This window comes from Scardinius erythrophthalmus, assembly GCF_964197995.2.
Source record: "Scardinius erythrophthalmus genome assembly, chromosome: 17".
Taxonomy (NCBI): domain Eukaryota; kingdom Metazoa; phylum Chordata; class Actinopteri; order Cypriniformes; family Leuciscidae; genus Scardinius; species Scardinius erythrophthalmus.
In genome coordinates, this window is record NC_138237.1 from 21,906,090 (window position 1) to 21,924,948 (window position 18,859).

The 18,859-nt window shown below is 36.1% G+C and overlaps 1 protein-coding gene across 29 annotated transcripts in view; it reads right to left on the bottom strand.

The window, feature by feature from the left end:
• Positions 1 to 18,859, bottom strand: part of nrg2a (neuregulin 2a) — a 117,966-nt gene that overhangs the window by 4,543 nt on the left and 94,564 nt on the right. For 3 of the 29 annotated variants that reach the window (XM_081391661.1, XM_081391649.1, XM_081391639.1), the window contains exons 5-9: positions 13,269 to 13,327; positions 8,322 to 8,345; positions 4,915 to 5,017; positions 3,825 to 3,948; positions 3,604 to 3,731 (exon numbers count right to left, since the gene is read on the bottom strand). In XM_081391661.1, coding sequence (XP_081247787.1) covers positions 3,604 to 3,731; positions 3,825 to 3,948; positions 4,915 to 5,017; positions 8,322 to 8,345; positions 13,269 to 13,327 — 438 coding nt within the window. Of the gene's footprint in view, positions 1 to 2,134; positions 2,360 to 3,603; positions 3,732 to 3,824; positions 3,961 to 4,914; positions 5,018 to 8,321; positions 8,346 to 13,268; positions 13,328 to 13,682; positions 13,760 to 18,859 lie in introns of all 29 variants that reach the window. The other 26 variants (XM_081391636.1, XM_081391647.1, XM_081391648.1 and 23 more) reach the window with 15 other exon arrangements.

The window sequence follows — 18,859 nt, forward strand, 5'->3', positions numbered from 1 at the left end:
GATTAAATGCTAAATTTGATATAACATTGTGGGTGTAAATTAATAGGCTTGGACAATGGTGACACCAGAATAAATATATTCATGATTCTGAACCTGAAAATACAGAATTATTTTAGACGAATATGCTTGCACTCTGTCACTGACTAGATATATTTAAAATAATGTAGGCCACTTTTTACTAGTAATATAAGACTTATAACATAAGCATTATCAGGACCCACTAATATTCCCCCATTATTATACATTATATTCAACATAATATATTGTAGTTTAAACAGACAGTATGGAATTTTTCGCCACTAGGGGTCGCTAACCTATTTACAATAACAAAGGCGTAGATTGATGACGCAACATTTGCTAAGAATTATGGATCTTGTCGTCAACGTCAAGCCGACCAATCTAATAATGTTTATGGATGACTGAATACATCAATGTTTTTATCATGACTGTGATATGAAGCAGGTCGGGATTGCTAAGAGACAGCTATCAGCTCCACACGCGACGCGAGTCCCGCGGATAATAAAAGGAATATGGACATTTCATTCTACCGAACTACATGCAGAATTACAACTCACAGGTCAGTTTATTAGACAAATTAAACTTGTGAGGTAATGCAGCGCTGTTTCACTTGGTCTAACATTACACTAGCACACTAAACTGCATTTGAATGTGTTTAAATGTATGTGTTAGTTTGTCTGTATCAGACTAACTTAGCAGTAAGCTAGATCAACATTAGAATAACATACAGATCATATTCTGACATTTTATCATTGTTGAACTATAAAACATTAATTAGTTTTATGTAAATGTGCTCACCTGTTTAATAAAGTACATGTAGGAGCGTTCGAAGTCTCGGACGTGGAGCTCTCGTTTATATACTGTCTATGGGAGCTCTCGGCATCTCGAAAACGCCGCGCTGATATTGATTCTCGTTTTAGTTCTCCTTTTTTATCCAAAATCTGCTTGCCATGGTCAATAATGTTTGAACGAAACAACAACAGCGTGCAAATAGACATTGCGAACTACAAAGTTGTCCGCGTTATTCGCTTTGGTTACTATCAGAGGGCTCTGGTTACTATGGCAGTACGAGCGGAAACGACGGCGACAAAACGGAAATAAAGAAACGGGACGTTTCTCGAATTAAATTACAAATTTCTCCTGGTTTAAAAGTTGTTGGAAACAGTCGGGATAATGTAAGTACACAACTAAAAAATATATATAACATAGATATAGTGATTTTTGCTATTTTTAAAGCAAAAAAGTTACATATTGTGCCTTTAATGTAGTACTGACTCTGAAAACTTCAATTTTTTCTCACAGGGTAATTTTTATTTTGGGTGAACTATCCACGATACATATTGTCACTATCCACGATACATGTTGCATTTTTGTATTGCGGTATATTGTGACACAATATATTGTTACACCCCTAGTAATTATACTTTATTACATATATGTGACCCTGGACCACAAAACCAGTCACATAGGTCAATTTTTTTAAAATTGAGATGTATATTCCATTGATGTATGGTTTGTTCGAATATTACAATATTTGGCCGAGATACAACAATTTGAAAATCTGGAATCTGAGGGTGCAAAAAAATCGAAACATTGAGAAAATCGCCTTTAAAGTTGTCCATTTATGTTCACGATTGTGCTGCATTCACTCACAAAAACAAATGTTTTATATATTTACTAATTTAATTTAAATTTAATAAATATCTTCATGGAACATGATCTTTACTTAATATCCTAATTATTTTTGGCATTCAAGACAAATCTATAATTTTGAAACATACAATGTATTATTGGCTATTGCCACAAATAAACCCGTGCGACTTTGTGTTCCAGGGTCAGATATTATATATTCTTGTTTAGAATTTTTTATTATAGTTAGCTCACTAGATTTCTTTTATTTACTTAATTCAATTAAATTATATTAGACCCCACCAAACCCCTCCAAACGACCCAAACCCTGATGGTACGTGCTGTGAAATTTGCTATTGAATCTTTCACGCCACCCGTGCCAATCTCCCGGGGTAAAGGAGACCATGCACTGAAATGCAGAGTCTTACTGCACACACTAAAATGGTTCTCAGTGCCATGGCTGCAGAGAGGGGGTGCTCCTGCGCACCTGTCGCTATGCGGAGAGTCCCCAAGCGAGTCGAACGAGTCGCCGTACTGCAGGGCCGGCCGGTGGGGCTCAGTAAAGCCACAGTGTGCGGCACGTCTGGCCCGAGCCTCCATGCACGCAGGACTGTTGCATTTACTGGTCCCCACTGAGGACGACATCATGTCGGAAGGACAGTCGGAGAGGACGCTGTCTGTTCGCTCCAGACTCCACGTTCTCCCTTCATGTCTGAGAAAGACAGAAAGAGAGAAAAAGAATGAAAGAAAAGGGAAGGAAAGAAAGCAGGACAGAAAAAGCTTAACCCAGAGGTTCTCAAAGTGTGGGGGGAACGGGAGGCTAGTTCTTAGATTTCCTTTGTCTTCAAGACTCAGAATATAGCGACTTTCATGATACTTTTATGTGCTTTTTGGAGGTGGACAGTCAGTCACAATCCTCTCATGTTTCGTCTACGTTGGTTTTCCACAGATGAAATTACGAATTGGAAAAATACGATTTGGAACGACATCAAATAAGTGTAATTTTATTATTTTTTATATACTATTATATATTTTTTTCGAACTAGCTTTTATTTTTATATTTAAATTTTAGTTGAATTTTTAGTAATTTTGAGATATATATATATATATATATATATATATATATATATATATATATATATATATTAATAGTTTAAAGGCAACATTTCAAATTTATGTTTAGTTTAAGTTTTTCACCTAATATTTACTAAAAAAGTTTTATTTCAATGAAGAAAAATATTTCAGTTAATGAAGAAAACACTGCAAGGGTGGTGAATAAGTTATGGCAAAAGGCAACACAAACTTTACAAAAGATCATGCATATCCAGTGATGATAATTTAATTCTTTTTTTCAAGTTTTAGGCAATTCATTATTCACTACAGTAAAAACTGACAAGGCAATTTAGTTTTTCAAAGATTTTTTTTCACAATAAAACCATAATAACATTGCTAATATTGCTTATTTGCTTTTTGACAGATTACCATCTTCCAAATAATTCCACTTTATTCAAGAAGTATACATTTGGCAACAATATTTTGCAACAATACGGCTGATTGATAACGGAAAGTGAAAATGTTGGGGGCACACAAAGGCTGTTTTTGTTTCAAAGGAGTCATGACAGAACAAACCGAGAACCACTGGTTTAACCCATATGTGTGCAGGGATCAGTTTGAGTGAAAAGCGTGAAGTCGAAGCCCTGCGAGGTGATCATGGTGTATAACCTCTGAGTTTCTCTGCACTCACTCACTCACACCTGCGACTTGATTCTAAAAGGGGTGAATAATGGCTGCCTGACTCGGATTCCACACCTAGCGGGTGAAAGGAAAGGGGGAAAAAAATGCTGAATGCGATGAAAGTAGACGTTTGACATGGGCCGTGACCCCTGGCTATGATGAATCCACACACAAATCCTCTGCTCATTTCTGGTCAAACATGCCACGTTATCAGGAATGTACCTGTGAGTGGAGGAATGAGCCCGGGTGGAGGAGTTGTGGGATCTGGAAGACTGCCGGCTGCCAGGAAAAGGTGCCTCTTCTCCGTGTCTAATGACCCTCTCAGTTGCCGGTACATTTTTGGAGATATACTGCGATTGAGAAAGAAAAAAAAAGAGCTCTTTTGTTACAGACAGAAGATACTACATCACAACCAATCACATTTATTAAGAAGAGTGACGTACATCTACCATGGGTATCTCCTCAGGACCTGGGCCTGGGTGATTGGGTCCGTTGGCCAGGTTTCGGTTAGGATGATCCACATAAAGGTTCTGCCTCAGATGATTGTGCATCTTCTTCCTCTGTTTCCTGGGGGGGAGGCTACAGTGAGGCAGTGTCACTCTCTCAGACATCGGCCCAGAATCACAACCATCACGTCACATTTAAAAGCTCACTATGCTGCAATGCCGCAGCTGGATTTAATGCTCATTTTAAGCTAAGTTCTATTTATTTATTTACTGTATAGTGGCGCCAAAATGTATTTTGCCACACTTAAAAATGTAATTTCAGTCGATGATAAAATATTAAACCAAATGGTATCTGCAAACAAATGATTCTAGACCGTCTTTCTTTAAAATAAATTCCACTTGAATTGATATTTTATAATGTAATGTAAAACACACTTACTTAAATATGTTTAACTTTGTATAAAATTAGTTGAGTTAATTCCAAAGCAAATGTAGTTTTACCATTTACCAAACCGTATTTTACTGTAATACAAATACGGTAAAATGTAAATGAATAGTTTAATTCAGCAAGGATGCATTAAATTGATTTTAAATGTCAGTAAAGACATTTATAATATTACCAAAAATTCTGTTTTAAAATAATTGATGTTCTTTTAAACTTTCTATTTATCAAAACAGTCCTATTTCCATTCATCGCAGTTTCCACAAAAATACTACAGCAGCACAACCGTTTTCAACATTGATAATATTATAAATGTTTCTTGAGCAGCAAATCAGCATATCACAATGATTTCTGAAGGATCATGTGACACTGGAGACTGGAGTAATGACGCTGAAAATGTCAGCATCATATGGTTATATAGTTTCACAATATTACTGTTTTTACCTATATGTTTTGTGTCAAATAAATGCAACCTTAAAGAGCACAAGTTACTTACCAACTTTGATTGGTGATTTCAGTGTGAAAAAAATCTTTTTGAGTACACTTTTTAGGCCAGTCTAGGTCAAAATTTTTTTTCTACAGTAATACATTTAGAATTGAATTTCTAAACTAAGCTTAGATCGTTGTTTATCGCCTCATACTTACTTGGTTTTGCAGTAGGCCACCACACAGACTATGCCCACCACCAAAAGAGCCACACAGATGCCAGTGATTGTCAGGACTCTCTTCTGATAGAGCTCCTCTGCCTCTGCACATTGTCACACACACACACAAGAAAACCAGAGAACAACTATCAGTCTCAATTAAAACTACAGCTGGCTCTAAACTCTCTCGTAAACAGTCCCCACTGCTGCGGCGGTCCTCTTTCATTTCATAGTGTCTGAGATATATCATGTACGGCCCGGATTAACATGTTCTTCCTATCGGGCATTTAGCGTGACTCAGATCCCGTACGCTCTCATTAACTGCGTGGATATGAGGATTAATCATGAGATGGGAACGAGGCTCAGGCCTCAGCACGGGCTCTAATGGACCAGCTCAGCAGTGGAAACTGCTTGCGCGAGGAATAATGCGTATCATTATCGTGGACGTGAGGGAAACGGGCTGTCTGAACAATCTCCCAATGGGCACTGATGATTTCTGAGAGTCCATGGATGCCTTCCTCCACTGGGGGGCATCGTAATTCAGCTCAATTTACAAGCTCAAACAGCATTTCAAGAGGACGTTTGAAATGTGGATGAATATGCAGGGCAAATTGGTTTAAGAGGTGATTACATGGAGGCACAGATATAATCATCAGGGTCTTTGTTTGGCTTGGTCAGTTATAGTTTATGTATTCATAACCAATCAAAGCATGGATTCTTAGCAAGCTTTAAAAGGCATATTTTGGATACAGTGCAAGTTAAGCTTATTAGACAGCATTTGTGGTATAATGTTGATTAGCACAAAAAAAACTTCCTTTTCTTTAAAAAAATGAGGACATTCGTAGAAACATTAAAATATTCACTGTTTCAATAGCACGGTCCCATGATTAAAACATTATGCATGTTAACATGATTTTGATTACTTAATAACCATTTCTATGTAAACTTTGTTGCCATAACATGCCATAATCCATAAACTGACTGCAGTTTCACAGCTCAAATAATACACACGTTTTAACTAAAGAATTAACGTAAGCCTCTCATTTCGGCTTTTAAATCCTCCCTATTTACTTCCATTGTAAGTGCCTCACGGCAACCCATTTAAAAAAAAAATGAAAACAAGGGATGAGTCGAATTATTTTTGGTGGTAATCAACATTATGCCACACATGCTGTAGATCAAGCATAACTTCTCATAAAACACACTGAATGTTTGGTTCAATTCAAAAGGACATGTTTTTCAAATATCAAACCACAGCCTTCTGCTTTTCCCTTGGAAATGGGCCTTGGTTTGGTCCCACAGACCTTCCAAAAGGAAGAGAATGTGTGTCCGAGAGGGATGGGGGCTAGTTAGGGGAGAAATATTTCATAATCAATAATGAAACAATCCAGCTGTCGTTCGCTCAGAGCGAGGAGGAGAACATTATTTCTGAAGGGCCTCATCTGTGCTAGTAGGAACAGAGCTGAGTATGTGATTTAAGCACACAACGTGACTTCATAGAGGGCCTAGTTTACTCGTACCATAAAATGGATCATTTTCAAGGAAAAACAGAGGCTGTGTTTGTAAGCAAAGAACAGACGATTGGGAGAGGTCATATAAACAACCTAATTATGGTACTAATGCAGTTTGGCATGCTAGGGCACTAGGATTCAGTTTGTCCAAGCCTGGTAATATTAAGAACAGAAAACAAAAGAGAAACTGCATTTCATTTAAACCATTATCAAATACAGATGCAGAAATCACACTGGTGAAGCAGAAGAATGGTAAAGTAGCGTGCAAGGATAGAAATAAAGGGGAGGAAATAATTCAGCAAAGACAACGGGAAAGAGGCCAGATGGAACAAGGAGAAGAACTTAGATTAGAATAAGGGAAGAAAATGAAAATAAAGGAACTATTTTGTTTGAGAAATGGACTCTTATCTGCAGCACTCATCCATATTGTGTTGAAGGTCAAGTCAGCATGATCTATCGATCTATCTATCTATCTATCTATCTATCTATCTATCTATCTATCTATCTATCTATCTATCTATCTATCTATCTATCTATCTATCTATCTATCTATCTATCTATCTATCTATCTATCTATCTATCTATCTATCTATCTATCTATCTGTATTTCTGTAGTTTGTTTTATGCATAGAATGACATTTTTCCAGTAAAAGAACAGATTTACAATTATTTTACATTATTTAAAAAATTATAAATTATAAAAAATAATTAAATTACAAAATTATATTGTCTAAAAGTCTTAATGTTGATTTTTTTTTGCCCAAAGAGTTCGCTTGAAATCCTGAAAGTGCGTGCGTAAGGGAAACTGGACTCTTTAACGTGAGCCAAGGCTTTCAAGGTATAACATAATTAGATTCAATGTTAGTACTACTCCAGTGCACATAAATTTACTTGAAGCTACACACTTGTTATGTTTACAGTTCAGTAAATACAAGGTTGGTGTGTAAACTGACAGAGGTTTACACAAATCACCCCCGCATAATGCTCACTCCTTAAGAGCCCGAGACTAGTTGCATACACTTGAAGAAATCTGTGTACATCTTCAAGCTGATTACAAAAAACTGACTCATTTGCCGACTCTTTATGTCGTTCCAACCAATTCAACAAAATATATAGTTGTCAAAAGTCCTACGTAAAACTTGAACTAACTACGCACACTGTTAAATGCTCACAGTAAAACTTTTTGGCAACGTTTCTTGGGCTGCAAGAAAATTTACGGCTAATTTTAAAAGAGTGAGCTGACTGAAACTTTGTAGGCTTTGTTCACATTGCACACAAATCCAATTTAGTTATCAAATCTGATCTTTTAATAAAATTGGATCCATTTGTTCAAATAGTGATGGTTAACATCATCTATATGTGCATCGGTTGCCAAAGACTAGTTTGATGCTATATAATGTCAGGCAACTGATGAACATACTGCAAAATGAACGTATTCTACATGACTAAATTCAATATTGTGCACTTTGTATGATGTTACATGTGCGTCATGTCACGAATGACAGACATTTGAAATCTGGCATCGGTCAGACTCAAAAAACATTCCAAAAATCCGATTTTAATCGGATTTTAGACCATATATGGATGCTTATAAACATCAGATTCATGTTGTTTTTTCCTTAACGGATTTGAGTCGGATCCGTTTTTTTTTTCTGCCTGTCTGAACAAAGCCTTAAAATCCCACTGTGACGTGACGAGGGCTGCAGATAATGATTCCCATGCTAACTCTTGGAAAGAGGAGCTACTATACAGAGCAACGGCTGATTGACAGATTTATTTCTTAATCAATTTGTTCATTAGCTTTAGAGTCCATTGGAGAGAGGCTATGGAGGTGTGTCAAATGGAATGAGAGCTACACAGTTCAATCTGGAAAACGGAATGAAGGATTGGTCCATACCCATAAATTCAATCCCAAGAGATTCTGCCAGTGCAAAGAGTTGATAACGAAGAGCAAAAACAAAAACAGAGAGAGAGAGAGAGAGAGAGAGGAAAAACAAGAACAAGATTTAGGAGATAGATATCCCACCATACATAGGAACACATATTGGCATAATGAAAGTCATGTCAAGACACATCATGCAGATACTTTAATGTGAAGAAGTATAAGTGGTTAGATAATGCAGGTTAGAGCACATATGAAATATAGGTTTCTTGAAAACAGATCTGGATTAATGGGTAAGAGAAAATAATAAAGAATAATAAAGAAGAATTATTATCAAAATCATCAAACTAGCATCTAGCATCAAACTAGTAGTTTATTTCGGTGTTTATTGCATGGATTAGGATCTGAGATTTTGAAACGAGCAGCTAGGTTAGTAGATTTTATTTTATGAATTCATGTCACTGTGGGGTCATGTCAGGGCGCATTGTTAGACACTTTAATTTATGTTATTTTAGGGGTGTTATTTCATCATTAAAGTAATTATTGTTATATACAGCAAGGAATGCAAGTAAACGGATATACATTCAAGCGTTCATTAAGTTTCACAATTCAAATATCTCTGATGTGTCTTACCTGTGGGGCACACAGACAGCTGATATTATTCATAAAAACAATTTGATGCATGTTTGTTTATGTTAATTGTTAATGACAAGATGCTATTTACACTTTGGGATGTTATATTAGTAAAACATGCGCTATGCAACAAATATCATGGCTAGACAAATCAATTTAGGGGGTTTTATATTCTCAGCGCGATTAATCGTTAAAAGATCGATTCAAACCCACACCCACGTGATCTCAGTCCTAAATGAAAACGATTCTCCTGTGGTTATTAAACCATTCAGATCTGGTTGGCGCTTCTGCTGAGCCAGAGAGAGCAGTTGTCATATGAAACACAGTATCATTATTTCTGTGTTACTGGGATAAAAGTTTGGCAGCTAACCTGCCTAATATTAGCCGCAGGAAATTCCCACTGTTGTCATGACAACATACTTTCACAGGTTTGATAGAGGTGGAACAGATGCCTGAGCGATCGTCGGGTAGAGATACGATTTTTTTTTGCATTATAAAGTAAATAAGGAACAAAAACCAAAACCAAGAAAACAAAAATATTACTATTCCAGGTGCTTTATATTTAAAGACCCATTTACACTTTGAAAGAAAAAAAATTCATTCATCTGCCCATGTTCACTTTGCAATTGTGGTAAAAAAGTAGCTTGGACATTCTTTAAAATCTATTCTTTTGTGTTCGAATTTCATGAGAGTGAGTCAGTTTGTAATATTTCTCAGGGATCCTAGTCTAAAATCCCCTGGGCTGTTGCAGGTGCTTCTGCCAAAGAATATTTTAGTTCTCTACTATGACTCTAATTGGTAGAGCGATTACAATTCTCTCAACAGCGAGTTGAACAGAAAGTGACAGAAAATCCCTTTCTCTCAGGGACGACAGCTTTGAGGACACGTCGTGCACAACCTCCAACCTGAGAATCACAGCTGGGCGTTGCATGTAGAACTGTCATTTTGTCAAATGTTCTCGGTGTTAGAATATTCCTAGCATGCACTAAGATGGGAAACACCTTCACTTCTCTCTTCTACCCATGTTCCCTGGCGCCAAAGACATTTTTTCCCTCACTCTGCTTGTATGTACACGCACCTATTGTGCTACATTTATGCTATTTCCATTTCCTCCGGTTTAAAAGCATCAATACCTGCACTGTTTCAACATCTAATGTTGACAGACAACCATTTCTAGACCTCCCAAACTGAACAGCGCTACAAAGTACGGAAAGGTAGCCTGGTTGTTGACTGTTTTAAAAGCTGACAATCCACGCGTGCAAAGACTTGATCCGAGCGCTGTCCTGATATAGGATGATAAATCACGACCTGACATTACATGACACAGGTAGAGTGTCAAATTATGATTTTTCTTGTTTTGCACCACTTTGTGTACACGTCATAAATGAATCCTTTTTATACGACGTGGAAATCTATTCCAGTCTACATGCAACTTTCCATCTGCGGTTCATTTTGTTAACATTAATCTTTCATGCTGTACTTCCCATCTTTTTAAAAGCGAATTAATATATGTTGAGATTTAAGGTCATGGTAAAATGTAAACAGAGGCAGCAGAGCAACACCGTCGAGAGCACAAAGGCCTGATTATACACACTATGCGGACTCAATAGCTCACAGGCATGAGCTGTCAGGTGTAGTGATCCCTGCGCCTCCCTCTAATCTAGGTGTTATTCTGTAGTTGATGGACATGTGCGGTGGAGACGCCGAGGTGTAGCCTTATACGGTTAAAATGTGTCACCTCGGGGAAGTGGAGCTGTTTAATTTCACAGCATAATTAAGGGGTGGATTTTTCAACTGTGAGGGGATTTGTGGCAGGATTGTTCGAGGGAAACAATGGCTGTACTTCGCAAACCGCTCTTGTTTTACACCGCACTCGCTTGTGAAACTACAGAATGATGCATTGTATACAAATTACTACAGCTGATACAAAATTCTGTCTACAAACTAGGGCTGACTTCTAATAGTCGAGGATTCGACGATTCGATTCGGAGAGGTCTGATTCGACTATGAACCTCATAGTCGAATACATGGGCGTCAGTTTGGTTTGAAATGTGCTGGGGACAGAGACGCATTCGCATTTTCAGAAGGGCTGGGTACCATTTTTATTTTATTTTTTCAGGTCATGTTTTGAAAGACGATGTCCTGTAGCTTACTAATGTAAATAAATAAAAATGTATTCAAAAACCTGCTTCACGTTTCCAGCAGGGCTGCGGAGCGGCTGTGAGTTGACTCCACACGGTTCTCATGTGCGTTAAAAGCTTTACATGGTTTAATGTACCTAAACAATGATTACCAAATTCCCCTCTCATGTTGCTCCACATAACCACTTAAAATGATAAAAAAAAAAATCGAACCCAGAGTCCAATTATTATGGACGTTATCTGATATTAAGCGTTTCTGCTTCACATTTTCAGCAGGGCTGCGGAGCGGCTGTGAGTTGACTCCACACGGTTCCCATGTGCGTTAAAAAGCTTTACATTGTTTAATGTACCTAAACAACGATTACCAAATTTCCCTCTCATATTGCTCCTCATAACCACTGAAAATGGTCAAAAAATCGAACCCAGAGTCCAATTATTATGGACGTTATCTGATATTAAGCGTTTCTGCTTCACATTTTCAGCAGGGCTGCGGAGCGGCTGTGAGTTGACTCCACGCGGTTCTCATGGGCGTGAAAAAGCTTTACGTGATTTAATGTACCTAAACAACCATCACCAAATTTCTCTCTCATATTGCTCCTCATGTTTATGAAATGTTATGATATATGTGTGATATATATGTGTTTTTTAGCTCTTTTGTTTGAAATGGAAAAAATCTAGCTGCTATCTAAAAAAAAAAAAAAAAAAAAAAAAAGGTTCGACTATCAGTCGACTATGGCAAAATCTAACGAATCAGATTCGACTATGAAAATCCTTAGTCGAAAACAGCCCTACTACAAACTCAAAATATATATATATTTTTTAACTTCGAACTAATTATGGCAGCATTACGGTACTAAATCTATGCAATTATGAAATTGCAGAACTCAGTAATAATTTGAAATACATTTACTACACAATTTGGTAGAAAAGTATTTAATTTGCATTTATGCATTTGGAAGATGCTTTATATTGCATTCAAGGATTGACCGTTCATATATTCCCTGAGAATCAAACCCAAGATCTTGGCGTTGACAGCCTAAAGGCCCGTTCACATCAAGGACGATAACTATAAAGATAACGATAAAGATATAATTCTAAAAATCGTTCTCCATATTAAAGAATAACAGAGTTCACACCACAACTATAACGATAAAGATATGAGGAACGATATCGTTGGGATCACTTTCAGAACGATTTTTTTCCAGCTGTCAAACGATAAAACACTGACAGCCAATCAGAATCCATTCTAGCAGGTCATCCATTTTCGCTACTTTGAAACCGCAGCGCGGGCGCGCGCGTGCTTAGAATAAAAAGACTGTTTTCGGTCGTTGGTGTGGACGCATATATAGTTATCTTTATCGTTATCGTGCTTGGTGTGAACGGGCTTTTATGCTCCACTGTTTGGACCAAAGGAATTAGTGATGCATTAATATTACAATTCTGGCCGATAACAATTTTTATGTTTTGGCCGATAAATGATTAAACACTAAATTCTAATAAAACACTAAAAACTAAAATTGATCATTTTAAATGCTACTTGTGAAGGTGTCACAATGTTATAATGCACAGAGTGACAATATTCGTTTTAAGATTTACTAATGAACATTTAAAATTATTAGTGCTTTTAAAGATTAAATTGTAAATGTAAAGCCAATACATATCAAATATTAACAGATACTGATAAATAAAAACATACATAACCAACATGGCACTGTTAATATGAAGGTTTATGGACATTTTTTTTAAATGTAAATATTAGTTGCCATTTTGTGATAGCTATTGTGCAATTTTTATATCTAAATTATTAGCTGACCAGTCACATGTTTATTGTTAGTAAATTGACAGTAACTATATTTCTGTCATATATGTTAAGGAATGATGCAGCATCTTGGTGTTTTATTGCCATTATGATTATGACTAAGTTACGGTTCAATCTATTAAAGAACATGCATCATAACTGAAAACATGCATCATTGATCATGTTAAGAGGTAATGTAATGTAAAATCAATTAACCAGTGATGCAGGGGGTAAATGAGACACTGGACCAAATAAAACTCAATAATTGTAAGAAAATGGATATGTTAGAACAGGAAGTAGATTAATAACCATTGCAGAACCACATTCCACATCTCCGGTTTCAGCATGCAAACCGGACAGACAGACAGACAGAAGAAGAAATGGACATACGGTAGAAACTGGCCATAACGTAGGTTTGACAGCGATCACCAGTAAAGTCATTTGGACACCTGATGAAAAGAGACAAAACCATAGAGAGAGAGCGAGAGAGAGAGAGAGAGGGAGAGAGTGTCGAGCAGAGAAAAAAATGCAAGAGAAAAAGGAAAGGGTGAAAGCAAGAGAGAGAGAGAGAGAGAGAGAGAGAGAGAGAGGGGGGAGAAAAGAAAGCAGAGAGAACATTAGGACAATAGCACAATTATGTACAGCAGAAGCAGAGGATCCCACTGGAGGAACCACTGTGTCTATTTCAGGACAGACTTAAGCCAGCAAGCCTTGGGAGGCGGAAGGAGGTAAAGGAGAGACAACAGTGGTAACCCAGTGACAGCCGGTCCTCTGTTTGCTGCTGTGCATCTCAAGTCAACATACTTTTATTAGGTTTGGGCATGTATAACCGCAAGGGCTCTGTCTGCAAGCACCGCTGGCCGAAGTATCCATCCGGACATCTGGGGGAAGGAGAGGTGATGAAATACAGAGATACACCAAACACACACAGACATCATACACAGAGGATATTATGCACGGCGACGTCAGAAACACATCCAGACAAACATCTGACAGTCAGCCGATTCTCCAGCCATCATTTGTTTAAGAAGAGCACTTTCTGAATGATTTGAAGTATTCTAAATATTTATCAACCATTCTTAAAACAAGATAATTTTACAGTATAATATTTTAAGATTTAGTTTTCCAGAGAATATATCTTGAATTTACATCATAGTTTAAAACACGTTTAGTATTTTTGAAAGAAGTCACCAAGGCTGCATGCATCTGTACAGTAAAAAATGTAAAGTAAAATAAGTGAAATTGTGAAATATTATAACAATTTAAAATGACTGTTTTCTATTGAATATATATTTTAAAATGTATGATTTCCTGTGATGGCAAATTTGAATTTTCAGCATCTTTAATCCAGTCTTCAGTGTTACATGATCCTTCAGAAATATATATCTGATAAGAAACATTTCAATGTTAAAAACAGCCGTTTAATATTTCTTTGGAAACCGTGATACATTTTTCTTTTCAATAGAAAGTTCAAAAGAACAACATTTATTTGTTTTTGTAATAATGTAAAAGTCGTTACACTTTAAAAAAATATTTTCATGATTTGTTATCACAACTTTTTTTTCTTTTGTCAAATCAACTTAGATAATTATTTTGGTTCAGATAACATAGAATTTTGAGTTTCTGTTGTCAAACCAATCACCTTCATTGTATTACCTCAAATTTTAACTAAAAATTTTAACTAGGTAAGTACTTTTTTTAAGTTAAACCAACAATATTTTTTTTTAATGTCACTTTTAATCAATTGAATGCATCCTTGTTGAATAAAAGTATTAATTTCTTTTAAAAAAGTCATGTAACTGACCACAGTATATATTCTCTGAAAACAAGTTTTTTTTCTAATTTTAAGCAAAAAAAAAAAAACAAACTTAAAAGTAATAAACAAATGTACTTCAACATATCTAACTCTTTTTAATTAAAGATATATTCTTTGAAAGCTAATCTCTTTGAAAGCTAATTTCTTTTTAAAATGATTACACATCTTACTATAGTTTGCTTCTCAAGTAAATTGATCTTGTTGTCTGGAAAACCTGAAATAAAATTGATTAAAAATGATTTTGCAGCCCAGAATAAAGCCTGGTATGAACCAATCATATTCTAGCAAACACCAACAGCTTAAACTGTATCTAAACCTATAAGCAGCACATCTCTAATATGGTCGCCTGATTATGACATGGCTCTCATTCATGGATTTGATTGGCCAATTATGCTTATTCATGTCATTCCAGTAAACAGATTACGCCTCATCAGTGCGCAATGAGCGATATGAGGGAAATGTTTTCACAGTGTTAATTCCTCTAACTCAATAACTGCTCTAGTCAGCGATCAATCACTGATGAATGGCCACCTTCAATTTTCAGGACAAACAGAAATGGTGAGCGAGCGTTATCTTCCGTCACCAGCTCGTCTTCTGAACGCCGTCTCCCTGCACATCCCACGCTGCACCGCCAGAGGCTCAAAATGATTCGTTTTCCAGTAAAATCTCAGCATCCTCAAAACAAGTCCATTTACTTGGGAAGCATTAAAGATTTGTTTTCAGAGAATATGACTTTGTACCCTGCTGGCAAATAGCTTAAATCTAACACAATTCAGTAAGATCTTAAAGCAGCTCTTAGCGGGCACGCATACACACAAGGCTCCTGTTAAAGTTAAAAAGCCCTTTTGAAGTAGGATGTGAGGCATTACGCGTGACACTATACATGCAGCACACACACGAAGCCATTGGTAAGTTTACAGAGTGTAAAATGAGCCATGGTTCAGGCCGTAATCCCTTCACTGCCTGGTACGCGGTAAAACACTGCAGTTTTAACTACGGAGACCCTGGGAATAACAGAGAGATGGTGAGATGTTGTAGTCTCTAGGGGAATGCAGGAGGGAGAGAAGTTGGGGTATGTACCGGAGCGCAGACATGTGGGGGTCAAAGGTCATGGAAACAATGTTATCCTGCTGGAGAGTGCCAGAGAGACCGACCGACGTGTGTGCAAACGTGTGCCTCTCAGTCTGGAGAGGTCCTCTGGGATTTTAACTCCTCAACTTCATTCATTCCTTTCTCCAAATGAAGAACAGATTATATTACATCTGTCTATGTTCATTGTTTGCATAAAGCTTACAGACTCAGACTGGTCCTTGTGTCTTTACCTTGAAGAAATGTGGTAATGTGGTGAAAAACTCCTAGTGTTTCTTTACAAAACTAAATGTTTTACAATAAAAAATTGAAATAAATTAGATCGGCTTTCATTCATGGAAGAAAAGCGGTTAAACTTTCTCACAAATTGTTTTTTTTCTTCTTCTAAACATTAAAAAAAAACATCTCAGGATGCATTGGCATTATTATTTATATTCATCAGTATTATTAATAATATTTTATATTCAATATTTGAAAACAATTGCAGGATGCATTGATGATTACTTAATATTTATTATTATTAATATAATTTTTTATTTGTAAATAATAATGTATTTATTATTTTTGGAATCCTGTTTCCGCCACGGAATAAAAAAACAAGTAATAAAAACTCAGTGAGTGTTTTAGCGCAATTTTCTCACGTCATGGGATCACAACACTAAGAGATAGTAAATCTTTTCCTGGATTTTTTTGTGCGTTCCCAAGATTAGACCTTCCTTAACATAATGCCGAAAACCCGAAGTCTCTAGGTGGTCTGGTTGAGGAGTAGATAGAAGTGCAAGATTGGTGCGCACAGACAGAACAGAAATCATGAGTTAACAATCGCAATTTTGTCCGGTGGAAAATTTCGCTAAAAATTAAAGGATAATTGCGACTTTTTATCTCACAATTTTGCCTTTTTTTCTGGCAATTGCGAGTTTATATCCCGTCATATGCATGATATTATCTCAAGTTACCAGAAAAAAAGTCAGAATTGCGGGATATAAACTCAGAATTGCCGTAATATAAATAATTGTGAGTTTATATCCACCAATTCTGACTTTTTTTTTTGGTAATTGCGAGTTTATGTCACGCATATAACGGGATATAAACTCACAATTGCGAGACAAAGTCAGAATTGGCGTGATATAAATAATTGTGACTTTATGTCTCGCAATTGTGAGAAAATGTAAACTCGCAATTGAGAGAGAATAAAATAGAATTGTGAGATAAAAAGTCGAAATCACCTTTTTTATTTTTTGTGGCGGAAACAAGCTTCCATAATTACTGTTCTAAAATGTGTAAAATAGTGATAATAATAATAAAATAAAGATGATGAAATATTGTTATCCAGGCTAATGATTGGTACAGCCAGAAACTGCTCTATTCTCCCTGACGCTTTATTTCTTGTAGATCGTTGCATCATTCTTTTTTTACTTCATATTCTGTCTCTTTCCTCTAGATTTTCCCCCTACTTAACCTCCGCCTGGCAGTGGGAGCCGAAAGACTCCAATTTAGTGAAAATCTACAAAGGCGGTGAGAGAGAAATAGAAAGAGTTTTTTGCCAGAACTGCGCTGTAGAAGTAAACCTGAAGAAGATAAACATCATGAACATCATCCAAACAAGCCTAGACGTCAGTGACACAGATACCAGTTCCAAGAATCTAGTTCCAGGTGGCCAAACCGTATATATACATTTACATTATCAGTATTGTTTAGTATTTTTTTAGCTAAATTCCATAAAACAAGATGAATTTACTTGATAAGCAAAATTGTGTAAGATAACGCAAACGAAATATATCTTGAATATGGTTTATTTATGGTTCAGTTCTTGTTTTAACCACAACATTTAAGTTAAGGTTTGTGTGTAGAACAAGAAAACAAATCCTAATGGTTTGAGAAAAATAAACATAATTCAAGATAAATTATTTGAATACACACATATACAAATGTTAAGTATCACAACTGTTTTAAACATTGATAATAATAATAAGCAGCAAATCAGCATATTTGAATGATTTCTGAAGGATCATGTGACACTGAAGACTGGAGTAATGACGCTGAAAATTCACAGGAATAAATTACATTTTAAAATACATTAAAATAGAAAAAATTCATTTTAAATTCCAGTAACATTTCACAACATTATTGTATTTACTGTATTTTCTGATGAAATACACTGTAAAAAGTGAACAGTTGGTTCAACTTAAAAATATTACTTCAATTGGTAACACCTAAAGAAATTAAGTTTTCTCAACTTAAATTATCACATTTTTCACGATAAAACGTGATAATTTAAGTTGAGAAAACTTAATTTCTTTAGGTGTTACCAATTGAAGTATTTTTTAAAATTTGATCCAACTATTCACTTTTTACAGTATAAATGCAGTCTTGGTGAGCATAAGAGATACATAAATTGTAATGTTCCAAACATATTTTTGACTGGTACTGTAGATATGGATTTAAAACTATCTTGCTTCTCAAGGACATTGATCTTGTTTTAAGGATGTTCAAACATTTTCAACAAGGTTTCACAAATTGAAAATGTTTTGTCAGAAATTTTAAAAAAATATAGTTAATGGGGTAAGAGCTGAATTAGAGCAATGAACGCAATTTTTAAGAGACAGATCAGGAAGAAAGAGTTCTTTAATGGTGTGTTCACACTTGTAGTTCGGTTCTAGTGGTTCTTTTGGTATGGACCAGAAAATAAATACATTTAGCCCTGGTTCGCTTAGCCTTAGTCATATTTAAGACCAAAGAGCCAAAAAATCAGCTTTTATGATGTATATTTTGCGACTGAACTTATCAAACATCCAGAACAATGCGGTGTGCAGAGCTAAACACATAAAAAGCTTATAAATTGTGAAAAAGAAAAAATCCTCTGTTGCACACAAACGAAAATCTACTGCAAGAGACGCTAGTTCTGACGCCTGTCCCGAACTGCAATGGGCAACATAGTTCCAATGGCGAGAAAAAACAGGTATGTCCTTTTTAGGGTCGCATCTCATGACATCACATCCTGTTTTTGGTTTGTTTAGATGTCTTTAGTCCATGTCGCATTCATATTTCAGTCATATCGCACCAGAGTTGATTTGAG